The sequence below is a fragment of the Oryzias latipes genome, chromosome 14, assembly GCF_053564925.1.
Source record: "Oryzias latipes strain Hd-rR chromosome 14, Olatipes_Hd-rR_3.1".
Lineage (NCBI taxonomy): Eukaryota > Metazoa > Chordata > Actinopteri > Beloniformes > Adrianichthyidae > Oryzias > Oryzias latipes.
Window position 1 is genome coordinate 21,956,103 of NC_136250.1, and position 24,074 is coordinate 21,980,176.

Here is a 24,074-nt window from a genome sequence, read left to right on the forward strand (position 1 = left end):
AAGAAGGCACATGTGCAGACCCCCTGAAGTTTACCAATGAACACCTTCAATGATTGTGAGAAGGAGCTATGTTCAGATTAGACCAACATGGAGCTCTTTGACGTCAGCTCAACCAGTTTGGAGGAAGAGAAATGCTGCCTGTGATCCCAAAAACACCATCCCCACTCAGCACGGAGGTGGAAACTTCATGCTGTGGGGTATTTTTCTGCACTGGGCTACTTTATCGTGTGGATGGGAGGATGGATGGAGCCATGCTCTGAGTTGCTAACCAACAGCCACCAAATCTGAATGATTTAGAAATCACTTGGAAAGATGAGTGATCAAAAACATCCACCTGATATGTGCAGAAACCTGCTCATCAACTTGCCACAGTATTGCGTCTTTCCGGCAAGAAGGTTCAAATACTCATTACCCTCAGTGAAATGCAAACATATGTATATAAATTCCTTACAGTGGAGTCTTCTGTCTCTCACTGTTCAAATGAACCAACCAATACGACGACAGACTTAATGTAATTTTGAAGTGGGCAAACCAACCAGCGTGGAATCAAACATGATTTCCTCTGCTGTAAATGGATGGACATTAATACTTTTTAGTGGGACAACTTTCATAATTAGTGACAAATTCTTTTTTCTTTCAACCATAAGCATGAACAATTACATTCAAGTGAACTAAGGAAAAAAGTTTCAACCGATTAAGTTGCATAAAGGACAAAAATCATTTTTGAACATTTTAGATGAACCTTTATTGATCTTTTTGGTAAGAAATAGCGCCATTAATAAGAATCACATGCAAACAGGTTTTATAATAGTTTTAAACTTAAGTTTTGTGCATTAATAAAGCACTAAATATCTGACATTTGTGATCCTTTCCTCCCCCTGAAATGTAGTTTACATTGTCTAGTCCTGTTCTCTAGCCACGTATGTTTATTTTGGTGCAGACATTTGCGAACACTCTGTTTTTCCTTTTTGAATTTTTGAGGGCATCATTGTAAACTTGTCAGGCCATTGCTTCAGACACACAGAAACGAAAAGTTCCTAAAATAAACACCACACTGCTGTGTTCCTCTGACACCTTCTGAGGAGGGACTTGGAGTTTTCTGGGACGGTTTTTCAGGAGGAGCCTCCGACGGTCCCGCAGCGTTTGGGAGAACCTGGCTGCTGTGACCTCTGACATCTGCAACTGAGTGCTTCAAATGGGCTCATGAAAGTTTCACGTCCCAAACCGTGTGTGCTTTAGGAGATCCCGATCCATCAACAGATGCTTTCAATTTTTCATCAGAAGGGGTGTACTGTCTAATTTATATGAGTCTGTCTTTTTTCCAAGATCTGCCTTTTCCTTTCAGCAGAATAAGGATGTTTTCTAAGAGAGAGGAGGGTGGAGCGGATTTAAGCTTCTAGTCCTATAAAGTCCATCAGTTGTTTGACGAGTTGAGGGCAAACTTTCTAAACAGTTTGCTTCTTCTTCTTTGAAGGGGTTATCATGTGAGAAGTTGCAGGAAGAGCTGCTGTAGATAAAGCAGCTGCAGGCGAAGCACACCGCCCCGATAGTCCTGCCTCCGCCTTTATCTGTGCAGCCAGGACAACCCCTTACACCCCCAGCTAGACCCCACACCCTGTCCAGGTAGCACGTCACTATGGCAACCGCCAAGTTCCTACCAGACCCAACAGCTTCTGGCAGGGACTGAGTTGACGGATCAGAAATGTGGATAACGCTGACGACTGACCATAAAATCCAGCATTGATTCACTGCAAACGCTTTCTGATCCGGAACATTCCACAAAGACCGCCTTTATGAATCAGATGATTGAGTTTTTACAAGATTCAGATGAGCTGGGACCTGAAAAAGTCCTGGGATGCGTCTCTGTCCCGTAAACCGCAGCACTTGATCCTATCAAACTGATAAACTGCGAAAACCACTCAACTAGTTCATAATAATCCAACAAAAGTATGTTTATGTTTTTACACGTTCACGGGTTTTGACTCGTTTTTGAGTGGATTTGCCGTTAAAAAAGTCACACAAAGTTGTGTCTCATGCAGCATTTCGACCAACGTTTAACCCTTGTGTTATCTTCAATGACCTCCCCCCTTACATCGACATGTTATTCCTACCAGGACAAAGGTGGATAAAGGTGGAAAAATTTCAAGTAATCCATGGACACCAGTGAAGATCACAAATCAGTGAAGAAAAAAGGTTCAGATGACCAACTCCCAATGTTAAATTGCCTAGAATAGCACATATTAATCTGACATCATCTGAGCATCTTTAGGATCAGCTTGGTTTGATTCTCCTTCAGAGTTTATTTATCTAATCCTGTGGTTTTGACAAAGGCTGGGCCTAAAAATAAATTTTTCCCATTATTGATTTACCAAATTAAAAATTCAATACATTTAAAGCAATTAATTTTATATGTAGTCTGTTTTATTTTTGTTTTTTATGCAACTATAGAAATTAGACAGAAAATATCTTACAAAATGATCTGTTAAAATTAAATTGCCAATAAATTTAGACAATAAAATTTTGTTTAACGACAAGAAATACTTCTGATTTTTTTTGCGTGTAAAGGTTTTTGTCTTGCTTTTTTTTAAAATTCAAAATGTTTTTATGTAAACACTTTGACCCACACCAGTAGAAAAAAGGCTCAACAAATAAAGTTTGATTTTATAAACCATGATAATTATATAGCTTAGTTATTCAAGTCAAAATTTTAATCAAGGTTTTGTAGGTTTGAATTTGCTAATAAATTGAAAATGTATTATTAATATGTTGGAATAAAATGTAAAAATCACAAACTACCATTGTGTCCAGTGAGTTATTGAAAGGCTTTAATTTGACTTACACAAAACATGAAGACGTGAGAGACACAGACCAACATAAACGGAAAACAGGACGGACATTTTAGTCAGAAGGAGGTGGCAGCGAGGTTACTGCCACCTCTGGGTGTAGCAAAGGGCGTAGGCCAACTCTGGACTGAAGCAATCTGGGTGCGAGCAGATAAGAAGTCCTGTCTGCTCCGGCACAGATGTCATCACGTATGCAAATGAACCCAAGGGGGGCTTTAAAGTGTGGCAGATAGGAGACCTGGAGCAGACGCCTTCGAGGAGCGCGAGCTGGAGCGTGCAGAGGGGAGCCACAGGTCCAGCGAGACCCCCCCCTTCGACGACACCGACCAGCTGAAGGCGTTTCGGGTGCCGCCTCACGGCTCCATCTTGAGCCCTGGACAGGATATCATCTTATACTGTAAGTTTAATAAAGAGACACTACAGTATAGATGATGTACTATCCAGGGTTTCATTCCACCTCTGCTGAGTCAAACCGCCTCCGCTGGACCAACACAGAGCGGGGCCGTCAAACCGTTACCATTACTGAGTTTAGTAATGGTAAGGGTTCCACGGCCTTTGCTCAAAGGCATCGGAACCAGCAGGAAGAAGTCACTAAAATGTGTGTTTTTGTGTTTTTAAATAAAGTTTCTGGACTCTCACGTGTGTGCCGCATTATTTAAAATAGGGTCTTGAGCGGGCGCCTCTGCTCGTCTAATCAGAGGGGAGCAGCCGTTAGGCGCTGAGGCCGCTTTTTCAGAGGACTCCCCTCCCACTTCACTTCAGTACAGGACATTTCTGGATAGAACATCAGCTTAGAGACGAGGTTCAGCCGCGGGGGCAGATTCCCTGTAGAGGAGGGAAGAGAAGCAACACAGGACAAAAAAATGGCTATTTGCAGGGGTGGATGGCCTTGTGTTTAAAGGCCGAGGTTATATGGGAGGGAGGTTTCCATCGGCATGACTGTGCAGATCTGACTTGGGCTCATCTGCAGCACCTTCAACGTGATGGAAGCTTTGACGGACAAAGAGAAGACTCCTTCATGCCCAGAGAGTCTCTGCTTGAAGACGAAGCCTTTATTGTGTTGGTTTCTTCCTGTAAAAGTCCTCCATCTCTGTCACTTTCTCAGCTTGGCGGTGAGCTTTAACCGCACCTCCCTCAGGAAGACGCGGCTCAAGTCCTCGCCGGCCTCCCGGGCAATCTGTGCCACCATCTGTCCTGCAGCTCCGATCACCATCTTCTGTGGACACGATAAAACGCCAACAAAAAAAGAAAAAGCGGGTTCAAAATACACCCAGTTCCACCTGAATATTTGATAAAACATCTTTAGACATCAAACTAATCTCCACTGAGACGTCTGAACTGCAGAAGATATGATTTCTACCAGGAAGTGCCACTGATCCCGCCAAAAAAACCCCCACAACTTTGCAACTTCCCGGCCGCAGTTTCAGTCTCCATCATCAAATATGCAGAGCTCTGAAAGGCTGCTCAAATATTTACCAGTTAAAAGGAAAATGGCAGGAGTTTAGAGGGAAAGGCAGGAATAAGAAACTAAACAGCGGTGGAGGCTGCAGCTGCTGAAGAGAGCAGCTCCTGCATCTCCTCTGCTTCCTGAATCATTGAGGAGGAAACAAAACGCAACAGAAAACAGATCGTCCTGTTGTGGAGATAACAGAACGTGGAGGAGGGGAGGGGGAGAGGACGACTCCAAAGGGCTTTGAAATGGTCATACCTGTAACAATATTCAAGCCAAATTTGAAGAGTGATCTCACATTTAGCTGCAAATCTATTTGCAATGACCTTACAGTTTTTGGTTAAAACGATGTACAATAAACACGACAGTTCCAGATCAACAGAAACGTTGAGGAGGAAAAACTCCACACAGCAGAGACGTCTTAGAGCTCAGAATGAGAAGAGGCGCACACCTCCACCCTATAGACCCACTCCCATCCTCTTTTCATCTGTTTTCAAAGCGTTCCCAGTGGTCTTTCAATCATGCTGATGCTGTATTTAGCCAAAATGTAAAAACCTGTGTCGTTTTCTAGGACAGAGCGGCAGGAGTTCATTAGAAATTCACCTGGCGCGGAGAAACCCCACCCCCACTTCCCATCACCTGTTTACACCCTCTCCAGTTGCCTTACAGCTCCTCACAACCCAAGATAAACAAGTGGGTCTTTAATAAAGAACAGATCAAAGGTTCAAAAGTGACCCCCAAACACCTGTTTTCCTGTGGTAACATTTAAAACATCTGACCAGTTATCAGAATCTATTTCTAAACAAGTGTTTTTAAACCAAAAAAATTTATATTTTTACTGGTTTCTTTTGTTTGTTGAAAGAAAGTAATAAAAAATGTTAGAGCACCAACCATGTGAGTCTCTTTCTTTGTGTAAAGTTTCACAGAAATATCCACCTCCCCGTCCGTCCCTTCTTGCCAGAGTTCAATCGTCTGAAAAAAAGTCAACAAACTTATAAAAATGTGTGTCTATGTGTGTAATGTATAAAAAGTCTGAGACATGAGCAAAAGGTTTGGAGAGACAACTCGAGTTGGAATGTAGTGAACCAGAGGAAACACTTTAGTTTCTGTCTGAGCGAAACTCAAAGAACACAAAAGGCTGTGTGCGCCGGTCTCTGTGTGCTGGTCTCTCTGTCTGTCTCTGTGTCGCCGGTCTCTGTGCTGGTCTCTGTGTCGCTGGTCTCTCATTGGTCTCCATCTTCCTGAAGGGAGAACATGCGTCCAGCACACAGGTGTGTGTGTGTAGATAATAATCACCTGTGTGAGTGAGTAGGGCACTTCCTGTGGCAGATACTCCAGCAGCTTTTCTCTGATGAGGTTGGTACAGACTTCCTCTGGACTCTGGTCGGTCAGAACCTCGCTGTGGTACTGCCACGCTCCAGGCTTGGCTGCAGCCATGAAGTACTTCTACAGGTGGGATACAGATCATAAATGATGTTGGGGTTCCCTGCAGTCCAGCAATTCATTGCCTTTTTAAAATTTAGCTTAAAGATTAGTGAAGCTGCTCAACTCCAGAGTTTTGAGCATGCTCAGTTCCCTATAACAGCATTAGGTTTTAGACCGGTTTATGGGGCACACATTTCTTTAGGTTTTAGCCCCCAGATAGCAGAGCAGGTTTGATGACAAAATACCAAGCAAATTCATTTATTGTCCTTGAGGATCCATTTTCATGGGAGTCTTTTTGTAACAGGTTTAACATCTTTCTGTGATAGACTTTGTTTTAAATCTCCATTAGGGTGTGCTGACCTTCAGCGTCTCCACGTCCTCTCCGTCCACCGACGACAGCATGAACACGTCCTTGAAGCGGGGCCAGCCCTGCTGGGTCCTCAGCTCCTTCAGCTTCTCTTTGCTCAGAGATGAACTCTGCTCTTCGTTGTCTTCAGGACTAGACTCCAAATCTCTCTCCGGCTTTTTTTCTGCCCACGGAGGTTTGATCACCGGCCTGATGCGCAGTCTGCGTCCGTTGACCACCCCGCAGGTCAGATGGGCCGTGATATCCAACAGTCTGTCCTTGGCTTTCACCAGGTCCACCTTAGAGGCAAGCAAAGGTGAAAAACGTCTGCGTCAGGAATGAGTGACGCTGGGAGCATAAACTTCATTCAGCTGTTTGTTGTTTGTGTGTTTTTGTCGCCATCTCAATAAAAATGTTATTTCTGTCTGTTTGAGAGGCAGTTATTAAGAAAAGTAGTTTTATTACAGAACGATATAAACGATACATAAAGATTCATCCCAGATCATTAGACAGGCAGATTAGCTTCAACCACAGAGGTGACAATGTTTGAAATTCTAAAAGTAGACATACTAATTTAATCGTAAAGTTGGTTGTTCAACATTTACTTGTTAAACTCGGGACACTCATAAAAACATGACTTTTTTTTGTAAAACCAGCTTAGATCAAATGTAAAAACGTTTAGTCTGAGCTGTCTGTCAACACATGACATACAGCGTGTCAGACATTAAAAAGAGCATCAGTAAGAAGCACCAATGGACTGTATATGAAGGAGGTAGTGAGTCCTTTTCTATGGGGGATGTCACACTCACTCAGTCCAGCTCTAATATACAGTCAATGGGAGCACAACACAAAAAACCTTTAAAGGTTCACATTAAATAGCCTTTTGATTTGATTTGAAATGGTTGATTTCAAGCAATCAAAGCAAGAATAATGCACAAAACAATACAATCATCATTCATACAAAGACATATCAAACTTATGATAATTAGACATTAAATCAAAGATTGCTTTGGACTGAATTTGTTCATTCCTCACCAAAAATAACCCAAAAGCGGTACATCTGTGCGTGTTCCTCTAAAAACCTACTCTCATAGCATCAGCCCCTCCCAATCCACAAAGCCGAGTAGATTGTGACGTCACAAAGTGGGGAACAGCCCCTATCAGGAAGGGCCTGCACTGCCAGCCCTGCCCCCAAGCCAACACACACTCCCACTTTCTCATTGGTGATAGTGGTGATCAGCTAAACACTTTCCTTTTATGCACAGTATGCACAATCGTCTTTGTAAAAGTTTGGATGTTGTTGGTTTTCGGCGGAGAAACGCTGCAGAGACGACTATAGGTTGACATCATGAAAGACGGGGCCTCAGAGATCGAGTCGTTTTTAAGATGGTTTGCTGCTAGAATAACTAATATTTCATTAAAAAGATGTTCTTTAGTGTGCCAATGGTAATATATTATCATACATATGGATACAGTTTACTCTGAAAGGCTTAAGAATAGCATTATATAGGGCAGGCCCTTTAAGACCAAACCAAACAAACCTTTTTTTTTCTTTATACAACCCTTAATAAAATGAATGTTTTGTGTTTATATTAATCTGTTAATACTTCCATGCAATGTGCAATGTTAATTATTATGATGCTTTAAAAAAGTGTAAGAAACTCCAGAGATAAAAAGTCAGTGCACTTGGATTATACAAATAAATCGTCATAAAAGACATTTTGCCAAAAGAGATGTTTCAGCAGATGAAAGTGTGAACCAGGTTACCATGGTGACATGCCTGACACACATCCTAACATCAGCAGGTGGAGACAGCGTTCCTAGGATTTACCGGGTATCTGGTAATAATGAATATGCTTTTGATCCTGTAAGAGGGCAAGCTGTCGGGTTTTCTTTAAACTCACTAATAATCAGAGTTAAAACCTGCAAGGTTAGATTATTTCCTAATAGAGCAGGAACAAGTCCTGACTCTAAGATAAAATCAAACTGAGCACATTTCTATGAGCAGGAAATTGCTGTTCTGTGTTAGACTACAGGGGTTTAATTATAATATTGGTAAATATCAGAAATAAGTCAACTTTACAGCTAAATAACTTTTTAGTTGGGTGTCAAAGAAATGCAGTTATCTAGGACTGAGTCATGAAAACCAAATTTAGATCATTGTTTGCCACTTTTAGTCACTTCAAGTGTCAAACTACATTAGTTGCTGATCTGCTGTCATCTATTTTCTGCTTTTCCTCTAGTCTAGTCATTCAAAACCCTCTTCCTGAGTGAATGTAGCAGCTGGTGTGTTGCAGGTCAGTTTTTTTGAGCAGACAGAATCCAATGATGCATCAAACACTTTTTTTTTTAAAGGCAGCAAAAACAAATCTGCTGCTCACAGGAAAAGATGATATCCATCTCAGGATGGTGGAGGTGGTGCTGAGCCAGCGAAGCCGGCTGTTCGAGTGTAAAAACCGTAAAAACCAAAAACAAAAAACAAAATACCTTGTTCAGGACGAGGATTGCTGGGATTTGTGGGTGCTGGGCCAAGCATTTCAGCACCTCCAAGTCCAGCCTGCTGCACATCCATCTGTCTCCCGCATCCACCATGACGACCACTGGAACAGACACCAGATTTGAATTGAGTCAAAGGAAGTCAAAGCAGAGACGATGTCTGACAGAAAACACGCCGCACTCAGGTCAGCTTCCTTGACGGTGTCCCACGGATCCACGAGCAAAGTCTTCTCCAGCTGGTGTCTGTGCAGACAGAGCATCCATTCAGAGATCTCACGCTGAACATACGAATTGAAGAAAAGCAAACAGAAAAGGCACCTTTTGGCCTTTGATGGAGTGGTGAGACCAGGAGTGTCCAGCAGAATCTAAAATATGCCAGCGGAGGATTAACAACAGTGACCTCACGTCATCATTTTAGGCCAGCAGGGAGTGAAAACGCTCTTACAATCTGCGTGTCGTCCTCCGTCAGGACGCCCAGGGCTCGCGCCCGTGTGGTGTGCACCTTCTTGGACACAGCAAACACCTTTAACAGACGATAGCACCGTTGGTTTGTCAGCATTTTTCTTGCTGAGTTACAGCAGGAAGCTTTAGGAGAAAAACAAAGACCTTTCTGCCAAGGAGCTGGTTGGACAGCGTGGACTTGCCAGCATTCGGAGCTCCGATCACAGCCACCTTTAAAACCTTTGGGTCATGAGGCTGATCGGGGTGTCTCATCAACAAAGATAACTGCTCCCCTAAAACGGCACAAAAGAGTTTGTGAAACCACCGGCATAACTTTTAGCTCAGACAAACGCAAACCCTTCGGGTCGCTCACCTCTGTCTGCTGGAACCGAGGCAGGAAGACGGTAAACGCTGCCGTCTGCCGCCTTACCTCTCCTCAGCCTGCTGACGAAGGCCTCGGATGTGATCAAACAGGCAGGAGTGAAGATGCATCCAACTCTCCCTCTTTGGCTGCAGCCACCATTTCCTGTGAAGACGGAAAACGGTTTTAGTTCTGCAATAAAACACAGAACAACAATGCAATTCAGAAGCTACAGGAGACAAAAAACCAGCCTTGAATTCATCAGAAAAGAAAGTAGAACCATCACAGTAATATCTGCTAAAAAAGAAAGAAAGTTTAGCTTCAATATTTCATCAGTTTCTAGAAAATTTTAAAGCAACATCAGTATTTTTTGTAAAACTTTATCTTCCAACATTTCTGTAATACATCCAAACTGTAATTAAAGACCCACTCCAGTGAAAGAATTGTTATTGGCGTTTTTAATATGTTCTTGTAGCATTTTTCTAATGATATACCGCATATATAAAGAACATTAAGCTTAAAATTGCATTTCTGAGTATTTCTTTATTCAAATGGTTGTGAATCCGCAGCAGATGAGCAAAAATTCATTTGGAAAAGGATTGTAGTTGTCGTGTAGAAAGAACTCTGGGCAGCAGGTCAGATTCAACTCAACTCAACCTGAATTTCTGATCAACTCCTGTCAATCTGCAGAAACTATGTCCTAGAAAACAACAGGGTTTTTTTTGCCTCAAAATAGCATAAATCATGTTTAAAAGACCACTGGGAACTGTTTTACAATAGATCATAATATGATCAAAATTGGATTTTAAACAAAATCTAACAGTGAAAAATACACCACAATTATTTCATAACTTCTCTGTTTTCAAAATCACAGATAAAAAAGATTATCATGTTCACAACTCAATTTATTGTCTGCTTGTACACAACACCCCACCAAGAAACTAAACTTCAGTTAAATAAAACTGTATGCGTGTCTCTTACAGTGTAACTAAGGGGTGAAAAAAAAGAAAAACAAGAAAAAGTAACGATCTCTATTGTTCTGGAAGAGGTATCAAGTCATTTCTGAAGATTTGTGATTCCAGAGAACCACAGTGAGTCGTTATCCATGAACAGACAGAACTCATGAACAAAAACAACTCTTGGAGGAAAGACCACAATCTGCAACGGCTCTGCCAAAGGAAAAAGACAAAAAGACAGGACAACCACACCTGAGCAAATTAAACAGATTAACGTTTGTTTTGCCACAAAACGCGCTGATGATCCCCCATAAATTGGGGAAAATGCTCTGTGGATTGAGGAGACGAAAGGTAAACTTTTGGGAAAGGTTTTGTCCAGAAAACAAGTCCGGTTTTGATGCTGTTGCATGACTTTCACACGCTTTTGATGACTGAAAGCACTTTAATTTAGCTAAATTACAATAATCCTGAAAAAAATAAAAAAGGAGGCGATGAAATCCTCCACAGCGTGAATAAAATTTATTGCCACTTATTGAAAACGTTCTTTGCGGTGCAGGTTTAGAATGCACTTCCTTTAAATGCTGTCCCTTCACACTGTTTTTGAATTATTTTCGTGTTAGTTTAACAGTTTCATTTGAGACATTAAGAAAAAAACTATTGATCAAACAAACCCAAATTACCTTGGTTACCTTAAATGACCTTAATCTACATGACAAACATGCAAACACATAAAATACAAAACTCTTTATGAATCAGTTTTTTTCCCTTATTGAATGGTTTCAATTAAACTGAAGGGGGGGGGGGGGGGGGGGGGGGGTCTGGTCCACCCTTAGGGTGACCCAGTGACCCGAACAGGTACATTCACGCCGGGGAGGGCTTCCGTGACCCTCAATCGATTAAAACTAACGCATGACTAAATCTGTACATAAAACGACTTTAAATAGCAGCAGACTTTATTAAACCCCCGAAACCACAACAAAATTACTTTAAACTGATTTTTTGTTAATGTTATATGGTTGACTGACCCGCTGTCAGCAAACATGACGCACTTTCCTGCCGAGCACAGACGAGGGCCCGCGCGGAGAGAACAGAGCAGCTCCGGAAGAACCGACCGCACGTCCCGAGGGCCATCGCACCTCTGAAACAGGATGGGCTCTAAATAATCTAGAAGTATGTCTGATTTATAAAGCCACTTGTTTACGTTCACATGCGCTACATGGTGACGCCATGTTGCTACAACCAACGACGAACCGCTTCCGCTTTTAAGTCAGTTTGTGTGAAAACCACACTGCCCCCTAGTGACCACATCGTTAACTTAAAAATGACACATCTTTTTTACGTGTGGGTGTGTGTGTGTGTGTGTGTGTAAACAAATACATTTTTTTAAAATAAAAAAATCAATGATTTAAAAAAAAAGACCCAGCATCATTAATTATATAAAAAAATAACTTTTTTGGTGGCATTTTTTAATATATGATAAAGAAAGCACATATCAAAGTGTTAAGATATACAAAAAAAAACAACAACTTAAAAAAATAACTATCATTAAAGCAAACATATACAGTATATAATGCATTATAGTTTATATTTCTAGAAAATCTAGAAATGTTAAATAATTTTTAAAATCTAAAGATTAATCATAGTTATTACATTTCCCAAACTAAGTTTTTTAAATACATTTGAATAAATACATCTGAAATAACTTCTGGAGTGATGTATACTGCCTCCAGGGGTAGATCTACTCCTGATTCAATAACTTAAGCCACCTGCTGATCCTGAGAGCTGTTATATTCAAACACCTATTCAATCATGAAACCTCAACCTGTCTAAATCATAAATTTCTTGACATGATATATGTATTTGTTTTATAAAACTTATTTCTAAAACCATTTAAGAATGTTTCTCCCACTAGACTTTCCTTCTTAAACTCAGAGCTTAAATTACCTTAAACGTAAAGTAAAAAAACAAACAAAAAAAAGGGTACCAGACAAGACCTATAAACTTATTTAGTTCTTCAGAGATGACAATCATGTGATACTGTTTTTGTAATAATATAAATAATAATTTGTGGACAATTTCAGCAGGAAAACTTTTGTGTCCAACAGCATCCCTTGAGCCCAAATAGTAACCCTTTGTCAGCAGCAGGTGGGACATTGTGGGGCTGAAATCAGCCATCTGAAATTCCAAAAGCGCTTCATCACACTGCTGAAACACATCTGCTGACACGAGCAACCTGCAGTTTAAAATGGGATGCGGCACTCACAGAATTTTTTTAGTGAGGACGATATTCTCTAGATTACTTTGTGAGGGATGCTGCTCCTCTAAGCACATATCAGACTGCATGGAGCAGATTTTTCCTTTTGAGTACACAGAGCAGAGCTTTTCCCCAAGGGTGCTTGAAGCAAAGCGTCGTGTAGGATATATTGAGCATCTGTGCTTAAAGCAATATGCCGATCTAAGGAACACACTGACATGCTGTCGTGCTCTCTCTCTTTCCAGAACCAATGCACAATGACAAGTTGATATGAGGACTTAATAAGCATGAGGTCTGCAAGATTAATCACCAGTCTGAAAGGACTTGTTTTGTATGTTGATTGATTACCGTAACATGTTGTTCTCATGCTGTATACCAAGAGCTGGCAGATCAGATGTCTCCCCATGGTCCATCAAACACAGCGGCTGTTTGTTAGTCCTTGCGGACTCGCTGGGGTTGGAGCAAACATCTCCACTGGGGAGAACGATGAAGGATATCAGGTAGCTTGCAATCTGTCATCATCTAACTCTAAAAGCTCAGAGGCAATAGAGGGGTAACAAAAATGGAGCTTTTAGCAGACACTTACTGCCAAATTCCAATTGAACCAGAAACCAAAAGGATATTTGAGGATTAGAAATGTTTGAAGTTTCTCCACATCAGCCCAGCTCTCTGCTAAATTCATTCAAGGCCTCAATCCCCTCTGGGCTTGATTCATATGACCACTTAACATGGAAGGGCTTTGGAGCTGCCGCTTTAACTGCATTAACTTCAGTCTTCAAAAGGAGAACATAAAAAAAAGAAGAAAGACAGAAAAGGGGCCAAAAGGCTTCGCCAAACTACAGCTGATAATGAGTTGTCATCCACTTTTCTATTTGATGTGGAGTTGCCAGCATATTCTGATGGAAACTTGGCCAAAATTCAACATGCTGGTTGCTAATTCATTAAAAAGTCTGGTCTTTTTAAAGACCCACTCCAAAGAAAAATGTGTTTTTAACATGTTCCTGTGCCATTTTTCTCATGATGGAGGAGTTGTAATAATAAATTACATTTAAAATTGCATTTCTGAGTATTACTTTAATCAAATCATTGTGAAGCAGGAGCAGATGAACGAAGGCAGTTGCCCACAACTCATAAGCAAATATTACCTGTAGAAATTTTTTTTGATTTGGGCTAAAAACACCATAAATATAATTAAAAAAAAAAAACCCCTGGGAAAACTTTTACAATAGATCATAAGATGATTGGAGTGGAACTTTAATGTTTTTTTCAGGTGAATCAGTAGCATTGAATTTAAACTCACCTCTACACAGAGTATTGCAGCCACTTCATCAATTAGATGTGCAACAACTGTCCATTCCTGCATCACTTTAAAGAACTTTACAGTCACGACGAATATCACCGTATAAACACAAACCACGGGGAACGTCATTAGGGCGTAGAGGTGCGAAGCAACAGTCTGCTGGTGCGTCAGAACATCCATCACTCCGTCGCCGTTGATTGCAGTGAGAGGCGGGATGCTGCACAGCCGGCTGGCTTTCCATAAAGCGGCCACTCCTGAACTTTGTCATGTTGATAACTCCAACAAAGGAAGGCTGTTTGTCCAGAACCTCACTGATTAATGAATGTATGGAGGCATTAGTGAAGAATGAGAGAGCAGCAGCATTTTACTTTACATTTTATGTGACACCCCGAAGGTCCCTCAATTCAGCAATCACGGCTTCACAACTCTTTGCCAGGGCCTCCATTTAAAATAGGTGATTTGGCTCCAAAACTACCCATATAGGTCACACTGATTGTACAATCTCTGCCTCAGTGGGGGAGATAAGAGGGGGAAAAAACTTTTATTCATTCTAGACTTGCAATCGATGGGACTTGTCTGTGAAGTGGATCAATAATGCCTCCCTTTGAAATCATCAATCACGTCTGTGGTGCATTTAAAAAGCGTAATTAGGAACGGCGTTCTTAAACATCCTGAATTGACGTCTTCTTTGGTAGGGAGAAAGACACCATTCTGCATCATTAACTTTGTATTTTTGCCTGATGGAGCCCGCCGCTGCTACTTCCCCACCTGCTGAACTCAGAGGCTGTGTATGATTGGGCTTTCAGACCAAATGCTTCCCCCTTTTCACTTGCTGATGAGGGAGCTGAAGCTTGCGGGCCAGAGTTAGTTAAAGTATTGTCGTGAGCCTGGATTGTTCTGGAGGCCGAGAACAGCTCATGATGTGCCACAGCAGAGATTATCGTCGAGGTGAAGGTGTGCCATTTTCTCCCAGGGCATCTTATTTGACGATGTTCTAACATGACATGACAATACACAGCCACGAGCGCCCATTTTCAAGCATAGCTCAAACCAATTTACAGTGATGTCCATCTGTCTTTTTCTGGTAATAAAATTGTATCAATACTGCAGAGAGGGCAGGTGGGCGAATGTAATGGAGTAATTTATTTTAGTTGTCACAGAAAAATAAGTCTTTGATTAGGGAGCCGCACACAGCAGGCTGCACAAATGGAACGTTTCATCAAACCACAAAGCATGAGACCCTATTGACCACCGGTCCCTTCACTGGCATTTATTTTTCACAGCAAGATTCATAAGGCAATGCTCAGCCACGATCATGCAAACTGCCAAGGTTACAGAGATCAGGACAAATCTTGACAGTAGACGTCAGGAATCCGCACTGTACTGCCACTCGACATCTTGTGTTTTTGTGTGTATGATGTGAGTGAATTGTTTTGTTTCCTCTATACGTTTGGCATTTGGAGCAGACAGCAAAGAAAGAATTTCATTGTGCAGGGAAACCCGTTTCTTTACTGTGCATATGATAATAAACCCTTTGAATCTTGAATCTTGAATCTGTAACGTAAAGAAAACAATTCAGTGAAAAATGGATTTCCATTCAGAAAACTTTATGTCATTAATCCAGGGGAGTCATGCAACATTCGTCTGAAGAGAGCCATATCCACCAATGAGATGAAAAAAAACACCATAAACACTGGGGATGCCACAATTAAAACGGAACCGTATGTTACACCGTTGAATCGAATCGTAGGGAAAGTGAATTGTTGCATCCCTACTGCATTCATTTGCAAATGTTTATATTGAAAGTATAAGCCAACCGAAAGGTTTTTCTTCATTGGCCAATCAAAAAAATATATTTTTCTGAATTTTTAGTTTAGTTTTGTTTACACTACACTTGTTTACAATACACTAATAATATAACAAAATGAAACAAAACTGTGACCCAAAAATCAAGGCTTGAATCAAATCCTCGAGAAAGTAAATAATTGCATCCCTAATAAACACACTCACAAATCTGAAAAGAATCGTTTATGTAGAAGCATTTAAAATTTACCTAAGAAATGTTAAAATTAATGAAAAACTAAAACTATCTATATTGGGGGGTGTAACAATTTCAGCCCCAAAGAACGAGGTGGGATCACTCTCCAGTGGGTCCACCACATGCAGGAGAGCTCAGAAGAGGCCGTTGCAATGTGGTTTTGGGTAGCAGCTGAAGGCAAGTGCCTTGGCGGCACAAACTCCAGTCACTGAACTTGGCTTTTGGGACCAGGAACGTCACATCTCTAGGAGGGAAGGGGTATGAGTTTGTGCAAGAGGTTGAGAGATACCGGCTAGATAAAGTTGGGCTCACCTCCATGCACAGCCTGGGCTCTGAAACTCAGTCCTTCAATAGAGGTTTGACTCTCTACCATTCTGGAGTTGCTCATGGTGAGAGGCGGCGGGCTGGTGTGGGCTTACTAATGAGCCCCCATCTCAGCTGCCAGGTGTTGGCGTTCACCCTAGTTGATGAGAGGGTCATGTCCCTTCGCCTGCAGGTGGGTGACAGGTCTCTAACTGTAGTACCCTGCTTTCATGGTGTCTCTCGAATGAGTACTGGAAAATGCCCCAAAGAGAGAATCCATTGTCTTCATGGGGGAATTGAATGCCCATGTGGGCAACAACAGCGGCATCCGGTAGGATGGGTAGGAATAGCCTCCCTGGTCTTAACTCGAGCGGTGTTTTGTTGTTTGACTTTTGTGCTCCTCATAATTTGTCCATAACGAACACCATGTTAAAAATCAAGGGTGTCCAACAATACATTTAGCATCAGGACTCCCTTGGCTGAAAAAAAAAAAAAAATAAATAAATTAAAAAAAAAAAAAAAAAATATATATATATATATATATATATATATATATATATATATATATATATATATATATATATATATATATATATATATATATATATATATATATATATATATATATATATATATATATATACACACCATTGTTGATATTACTTTCTTTATTTACAGTTACATATTTATAGAAGACAATTTGTAAATGTCAACGTGTTTTTGTTTTACCCTAATTTTCTTAAATTATTCGGTGATTTGGGTGAGGGATCACTGTGGCCGTGGGTCGTGATCTGCGTGGACTGTACCTTTAAAAGATTCGTGCGTCCTGCGCAGTCTGGAACAGCCGCAGCCAGGGCGCATGCGCCGGAAGTTGCTGCCGCAGACAGCAGCAGTGATTCGGGCAGCGCAGGGTAACGGGAGAAAATCTGTCCGCTCTAAACCATGGCTACGTTCTTCTGAACGATGCCTTTCGCCGACTTCCACGAAGAGTAAGTAGTTCCCGCTTCGTGGGCCACTCGCAGTTCGGAAGCTTTCGGCATCTGGTTGAGCCGGAGTCGCGTAGATTTAGGCAGGAGGCTGTGGAGGCAACAATGGGACTGTATGTTTGAGACTGTGTCTGGGACTGGGCTAGCAAAGCTAACCAGGCAGTCAGCTGGCACTGACTGGCAACCTGCAGGTTTAAAGCTTTGTTCATCTGTTTTAACCCCTTTAAATACGGTAACAGTTTTATTTTTAGCATTTAATTATGCTTTCATTTTGACAGAACTAGCTCTGTGTGTTTAGAGCTTTTTAAAGCTAGTTTAGTGTGGCAAAACAAGAAGTACAAGAGACCGGTTTACCTGCCAAATTACAGTCAATGTTACGGGCAGTTTGGTGGAAAAAAAAGTGTTGGTTTTAAGTGCTAGCTAAAGTGAAGTCGGTTATTTTTCAACCGCAAGTAGTTTGCCTGATTTGGTGACCCGCTGCTAGTTTACCCCCCCCCCACCGAGTCGGCTCTGCTTTCAGCGGCGGAGGACGGAACTTGCACCTGCAGGAGCAAAAGTGTTAAAGGTGATAACAAAAGGTTGACGTCACCGGGCTCATCCTGATCCTGCCGCACAACCTCGACCACCAAGAGGGGAGCAGAGGGAGCACTTTCGGGAGGAGGAGGAGGAGGAGGAGGAGGAGAGCATCTTTTTTTGTCATTTCTTCCAGCGTGTCTGGAAGGAGAAGCTCTAACCAGATCTCTGGTGTCCTAAGGGCGCACTTAACTGATGGGATTGATCGACGTGTCGCCCCGTCTGAAGCTGATCTTTACGAGGTGGAATGTTAATGTTGCCACAGCGTGTCGGTGTGTTGTCTTTAGCCTGCTTCCAGTCTGGCTTCTATTGATGTAATCGCACTGTAATGTCATGGAGCTTGACGGATTTGATTAAAAAAGCAACACTGCAGTGAGACTGACTCTGCTATGGAGGCTGTGCACGTGGTAACATGGAACAGATGCATTATTAGTGGAAAAACGAGCTGTTGTGTTTACATTTATACCCCTGTTTTATTGTAAGACTAGCTGCGCTTTGCATTAAAGAAAGCTTTTATTATTCCCTTCTTTATAACAAAGGTGAAACTGTTAGATTTATGGCAGTAGGGAGGATGTGCTCAGTGATATCCTGTGCTAACTCAAACAAGAGCCTGATATTACTTAGCCCAAAGTGCAGTTTTGCAGTGCTCTACATTTTCCAAAGAGCAGATAATTAAATCTCAGACCTTGTTGTTGGAAAAACTAAAGGCTCAAGACTCTGAAATTATCCTGCAGTAGGAACCTACTTTGCATTTGGGTGCTATGTTTCCCAGCACAATGAAGATTAATTAGGTCTTAACAGCAAATTACTGTGAGGCCTCTTCCTTCCCGCAAAATGCAGCTCAGCCATAATGACAGCAGTCTGACAAACACGGAGAGGAATCGGTGTAAAATACCTCACATTCTTTGCGGAACAGAGGTTATCAATCTCTTATAATGCACACATTCATTTAGCACTCTCTCACGCATTGATTTAGATGTTTGCTTTTGGTGCCAAACTTGTGACTTTGCGTGTGTTCTCGAACACATGCTTCGGTTTCTATTTATGTCGGAACATGACGTTTGTGTTTGTGCGCACTCATGAAGGCGAGGCAGTCAGTTGGAGTGCCAGGAGCACCTGGTTCATTTGCTTATGTCACGCTGGTCAGCAATGCAGAAAATTGCTGCGTTCCAGCAAATTGAACTACCACTTGAATGCATGTGTTAATTAGATATCTGGGTGGCTTTTCAGCCAGCCTCTCTCCTCCCCTACCCATATGTCATGTGCTGACTCTTTGACCTGTCATTGCAAATCCACAGCCTTTTCCTGAGAGCAAACTGACAAAAAAAACAAGCTTGCTTTTGTTTGTTTTTTTTCCTCTCCTGCACGCCATTGACAAACACACTTGAGCACATTGATCTGCACGTGGATGGAGATTTATCATTTTTCTTAGGAGGACTCCTGCTTTCTTACAGCTGCTTTTAGATGCGGTTAGCATTTTGCAGGAATTTCACCTCTCTGCTGAGACAGCTGGCTTCTCAAAGCAGACCCAATCATTTTGTGTATTTTAAATGTTGCACCACATTTTTCATGTGACAGCCAAACGATATGAATCACATTAGGCTTGTTTCAGACGAGCAGTGATAAGACGATAACATCAACGCGCAGCTTTACTTCTTCTAGGCTACAGAGCAGGACTCTGAATAACAAATTACAAGGTACAAAGAGGGAGCTTTTATGTTTCATCAGTTTTTGGGATTCACAGGCAGCTAATTAAAATGTATTGATTAGTAACAATCCTGATTCTCTTGATTGTTGACTGTGAAATCACTTGGCTAACGGGTGTATTTCTTTTGGATAATTTTCTGTGCTGGAATGAGCCACTTGGCTGATGCTCATTTTGGGTTATTCAAAGCTGCTGATTTGATGTAGCGTATTTAGTGATGTGCTTGAATTGGAAATGTGCAACCGCTTGCTCTCCCTCGTGCCATAAATTTGCTTCTTTCATATTTTAGCAGGAGCCAGCGCATGCTAAATGTCTCCCATGTGTTGTCGCTGTGTTCCCCGTGCATAGCAGGTTTGCAGATTTCTTTTTCACCTAGTCATTTCAGACGTGCCGCATTCGTTGAATGTTTTCCATTTGCTAAATGAGGCTGCCAGCTACTTCCACTTTTCAGTTCTGCAGTCACCGTTGCAGCTGTAAGCCAACACTCACCCACTCAGCCACCCACAAGTTGGAAAAAAGTCTCTGTGAGGACACCGGGTGTGTTCTCTGAGTGCAGTTTCAGACTCACAGTAGATGTTTGGTTGTGTGTTTGTGTGAGGGAGCAAAATCAACAGCAGCCACATGAAGGCATGATGGTCTTCAGGGTTCCAGAAAAGAAAAAAGCTGACCTGCAGAGCTGAGGCTGAGCTGGTATTTACTTTGCTTCTTGAGGTTTGTTTTATTTTGGCTACACTTGCTTGCAGGCGATTGGCCTGATGTCAAGATGCACTTTGTGCCTTTGTTAGTCATATTTTTGTGCTCAGATTTGCGTGGTAGCTGGAAGGGCAAATTAGGTCCCAGGGAGTGATGTTACAAACATTAGAACCAAAGGGATTTCTGAACTTGTTATGTCTTTAGCTTGAGGCTAATCACGGTAGAATCTAAGCCTCCTGGTGACATTTGCAGCCGTTAGTGCATGAACAAGACCTGGTCCGGGTGATCAGGCTTATCAGAGACACTGCAGATGACAGGCTTGTTTATCCGCCTCCATCTCACAGGAACAGCAGAAGAACAGGGCAGATACTGTTATCTGTTTATAGCATATGATAAGGTCGTCTCATTCGGATCACTGACCCTCCACCGGCGGTATCCACCCGCTGCACCAAATGTTCTGTCAAAAGTGATTGCTAAATAAGCCCAACGGCGCTCTTAAGTAATCCTAAGAGAAAGCATCTGCATGTGCATGATGACTCCTGCAGTTTTCCAAAGTCCATGCCAGTTGCACACATATCAGGACCTCATTAGCCATCGACTGAGAGGCTCAGAGTCTGATTCTGTCTTTAGGGTCATGAGGACACCACAGCAACGTTCCAGTAAAGCTGTGGAGGATATCAAGTGGAGGGGGGGGACAGGGCGAGAGTGAGCTTTAAGTGTCATAGATGGTGCGGCCATGAGATAAGGCTGGCCTGCAAGAGGATTAGAGGAGGGGATGGTACATTTGGTCAGATAATTGGACTTTATTTTGAATATTTCAGAAGAATTGTTAAAACCTAACTTAGTAGGGGGTTAACACTCTGTATGGTGAGTGCTTATGTGGGGTACTCTGAGTGATTGTTTTCTTTAATAGTTGCTATAACAACATTATTTTGTAGGGATGTAACGATTTATTTTAACAATTCGATTCATATACTTATTTGTGGTGATTCATAGTCAATATTGGTTTGTGTACAAACAAGCAAGTAAACAAGAATTAATGGCAAATTCGTTCACGTTTTATAATGCTATAGATCTATCTGATTAACAACCAGCCTCAGAGAAATCGATCTGGTTAGATCACACGAACATAAATCGATTTAATCAATTAATCGTTACACCCCCATTACTTTGTTATTGAAAAACCTGGGCCGTGTTTTGCAGGGCCCAGTAACTTGAAGAGGATGTTGATCTGAGGTTGTAGGGTTGGCTGGGATGTCAGGATCTGTGTTGGGGAGGGATGAGGGCTGAGCTGAGAGAGGGCTGTTGTTGGAGAGCGGTCAGTGCAAGGCACTTTGCCATGACCCTCCTCATTTTATCATGGATTACACCACTTCTCCAGGCCTCAATGGGTGGGTGTCTTTTTCTGTGTGTGAGCAGTGTAGTGGAGAGCAGAGCTCAGAATGGGGTCCTTTATAACCTTTCTAACCCGCTGGTCGTGTTTGCGGCCATTGTTGGCCGCTGTGAATGGTATCTCCGTGCCTTGAAAAGTAACCAGATGACATTCTTCCTGTTGTTCAAAAGGGTCCCAGGTTCTGTTGTGAAAATAGGCTGAAAGGATAGGCGAAGCCTGTGACCTTCTGAGGCTAATCTTTGGCACGTCATTTATTGGCTGTCTGAAGCAAATGCACACCTCACTCATAGATGGCAACATGCAGTTTCAATCACGGTAGGAATTCTTCAGAAGTTACTCCCCCCAAAAAAACTTGTTGGAGTTTTATTGGACTTATTCAAGAATAAAGACTGTGAACTAAATCATTATTCCAGACAGGCAGTGTGTCAGGCACCTACAACGTCCAAACCGTTGGCATCAGGAGCCCTTCTGTACTGCATGCTGAAATGCCAGAGTTGCTGTAAAAGCTGTAGGGGATGAAACGCTCTCACTGATACAGTAAACATGGCAGCAGCTTTCAAATCATTCAGCATTGTTTATGTCGTCTCCTCTCTGCTGTACTTGCTGTCTCCAGCCTGCTGTGTTCCTGGAATTTGCAGAGATGCAGTTGTCGCCCTGCAGGGGGTTGTTGTCTATAATCACAGTACATACTACAGCGGTGTCATCTGCGTAAACTAAGCTAGAATCACACTGTCGTGCTATATTCTCCTGAAACGTTCATTAAGATTTTCTTGTTAAGATTTAATTCCTTTCCCATTTTCACACTAATTCCACCAAGTTTAAAGCTTCATAGCACAGTACATTCAGTTTTCTTTTAACTACAATTGTTGAGTTTCTCCTAATTAAAGAGATGTATGAGTCTTCTTGTAGCCTTTTTCTGATGATGGATGACATATATTAAGAAAGTTAAGCTTAAAATTACCTTTTTTGAAAAAATTTTTATTCAAATTATTGTAAATCAAGAGTAGATGAAGAAATGCCATTTAAAAATGATTGTATTTATGACATAGCTTCCTATGTCATTTAATGCTGATGCATCCACTTTCAGACAAATAGATCCATGCACGTCTTTGTTTTCCTCGTTTGAGCTGGAATCTGGACCTAAACTGTACGGCTGGATAGCTCTGATATTGCTCACCATTTTTGTTTCACCTGTGGTTGGATTGGGGGTGTGAGGGGCTGTAAGCTAGAGAGAGTGTGTAAACGGAGAGCTCTCAGTTATGGGGGACAGGAAGTGGACCAACAGTCCCGTGCAGCAGAAGTGAATTTCTAAAGAACTTCTACTGCTCTGCGGAAACTGTCCTAGAAAAAGTTTTTTGTTGTTGATAAAAATGGCACATTCATAATTAAAAGACCATTGGCATCGATTTTAAAATGGCTCAAAAAATGATCAGACTGGGTCTTTTATAGAGCTGTGTGGAAGTGTTTCTTATCCTGAAAGCTTACTCATACCAGGCCGCAGTTTTTTTTTTCTTGGACGTGAACACAAAAAGATTTCACGTTGAAGGAAAAAATGTGTGTTAAAAAAATTCAGTACGTAAAGTAAGATGTTTAGGTATGGCTGTAGAGCCAATCAGAAGAGAGCTAGATCCAGCGCAGATGGGGTATGATCTATATTTCTCACGTTAAAGGGAAGGTAACGAAAAAAATGCTCAATTTACAAAAGCTGATTCAAACAACAGATCTAAGGCTGATGCAAATGTGCATCTGATCAGGATAAATAAAAACATAGGTAAAAATGTTAGAAAATCTTTGTTCTTTATCTATGTTATGATTCTCAACTCCTCTACATTTTGGTGTTTCTATTTTTAGTTTTTAAACAACATAAGCCTTTATAAAAGGGCAAAAGAAAGTTGAAAAAATTGACATAGCTCTCCAGCTTTTTTTTATGCAGATGATTGATGATTTTGGTAAAAAAAAAACCGACTTGACCAAATGAACAGGCATCATTAGGATGCCTATTCTCTTGAAGCAGGCCTAAAAACTGCTTTCTTTGTCAACTTATCTCCTGTCAGAGCTTTACCACCTAATCTTAGGGTCACATCTCTTTCAAAAGTCCAACACCTTTTTTCTCGGGGCTTTTTATGCGGTGGAGTGACTGAAGAAAAAAAAGCTGTCTTTTTATGGTGTTACGTTAAAGGACGGGCATGCCATTCTTTCGTTCCGTTTGCAGCCAGGTGACCATTATATGTGGCACATTTGCTGCCTGCGTTCATGTCCACATAAAAAAGGCGAGGTTGTTTATAAAAGAAGCATTGGATTATAAAAGGAAAATGTCAAGTTTTATTCTGTCACTAAGGTGAAGGGGAGAAGTAAAGTAGGAAGGGTGGGTCATAGTATCAAAGATATAATTGAAAGTACTTGTGTGTAAACAGTTCCAAGGCAGGTCGTGTTGATGTGTGATGGGGGGGAACATCCGTCTTGCTGTGCATCTGACGTCTCAGGGTCTCATTGCGAGGGTTTGCCTGTACT

General features: G+C 41.6%; 2 protein-coding genes and 1 non-coding gene across 5 annotated transcripts in view; 2 read left to right on the plus strand and 1 right to left on the minus strand.

Annotated features, from left to right (window-relative positions):
* Positions 1–2,803: 2,803 nt before the first annotated feature.
* eral1 (Era-like 12S mitochondrial rRNA chaperone 1) lies at positions 2,804–11,592 on the minus strand. 3 transcript variants are annotated; one of them, XM_011483739.3, is made up of 11 exons: positions 11,344–11,592; positions 9,375–9,527; positions 9,167–9,294; positions 9,006–9,083; positions 8,879–8,925; positions 8,742–8,803; positions 8,552–8,664; positions 6,079–6,363; positions 5,590–5,739; positions 5,185–5,265; positions 2,804–4,059 (listed from the first exon to the last, which is right to left on the minus strand). In XM_011483739.3, the coding sequence occupies exons 1-11, from the start codon at positions 11,447–11,449 to the stop codon at positions 3,937–3,939; spliced, it is 1,326 nt and encodes a 441-aa protein (XP_011482041.1). In that variant the 5' UTR covers positions 11,450–11,592; the 3' UTR covers positions 2,804–3,936. The 3 variants fall into 3 exon arrangements, with proteins under 3 accessions (XP_011482041.1, XP_004076656.1, XP_078786500.1); XM_004076608.5 differs by having other exon boundaries at positions 11,368–11,578; XM_078930374.1 differs by having other exon boundaries at positions 9,375–9,554; positions 11,344–11,578.
* Positions 3,198–3,305, plus strand: mir144 (microRNA mir-144). The gene has a single exon (NR_107165.1). It is a non-coding gene; the product is annotated as a microRNA mir-144 (primary transcript).
* A 5,453-nt stretch (positions 11,593–17,045) lies between the features above and the next one.
* The window catches only part of fam222ba (family with sequence similarity 222 member Ba), a 30,428-nt gene continuing 23,399 nt past the window's right edge, over positions 17,046–24,074 (plus strand). Inside the window, exon 1 of the mRNA XM_023962284.2 lies at positions 17,046–17,202. The gene's annotated coding sequence lies outside the window, so the exon portion shown is untranslated. The remainder of the gene's footprint in view (positions 17,203–24,074) is intronic.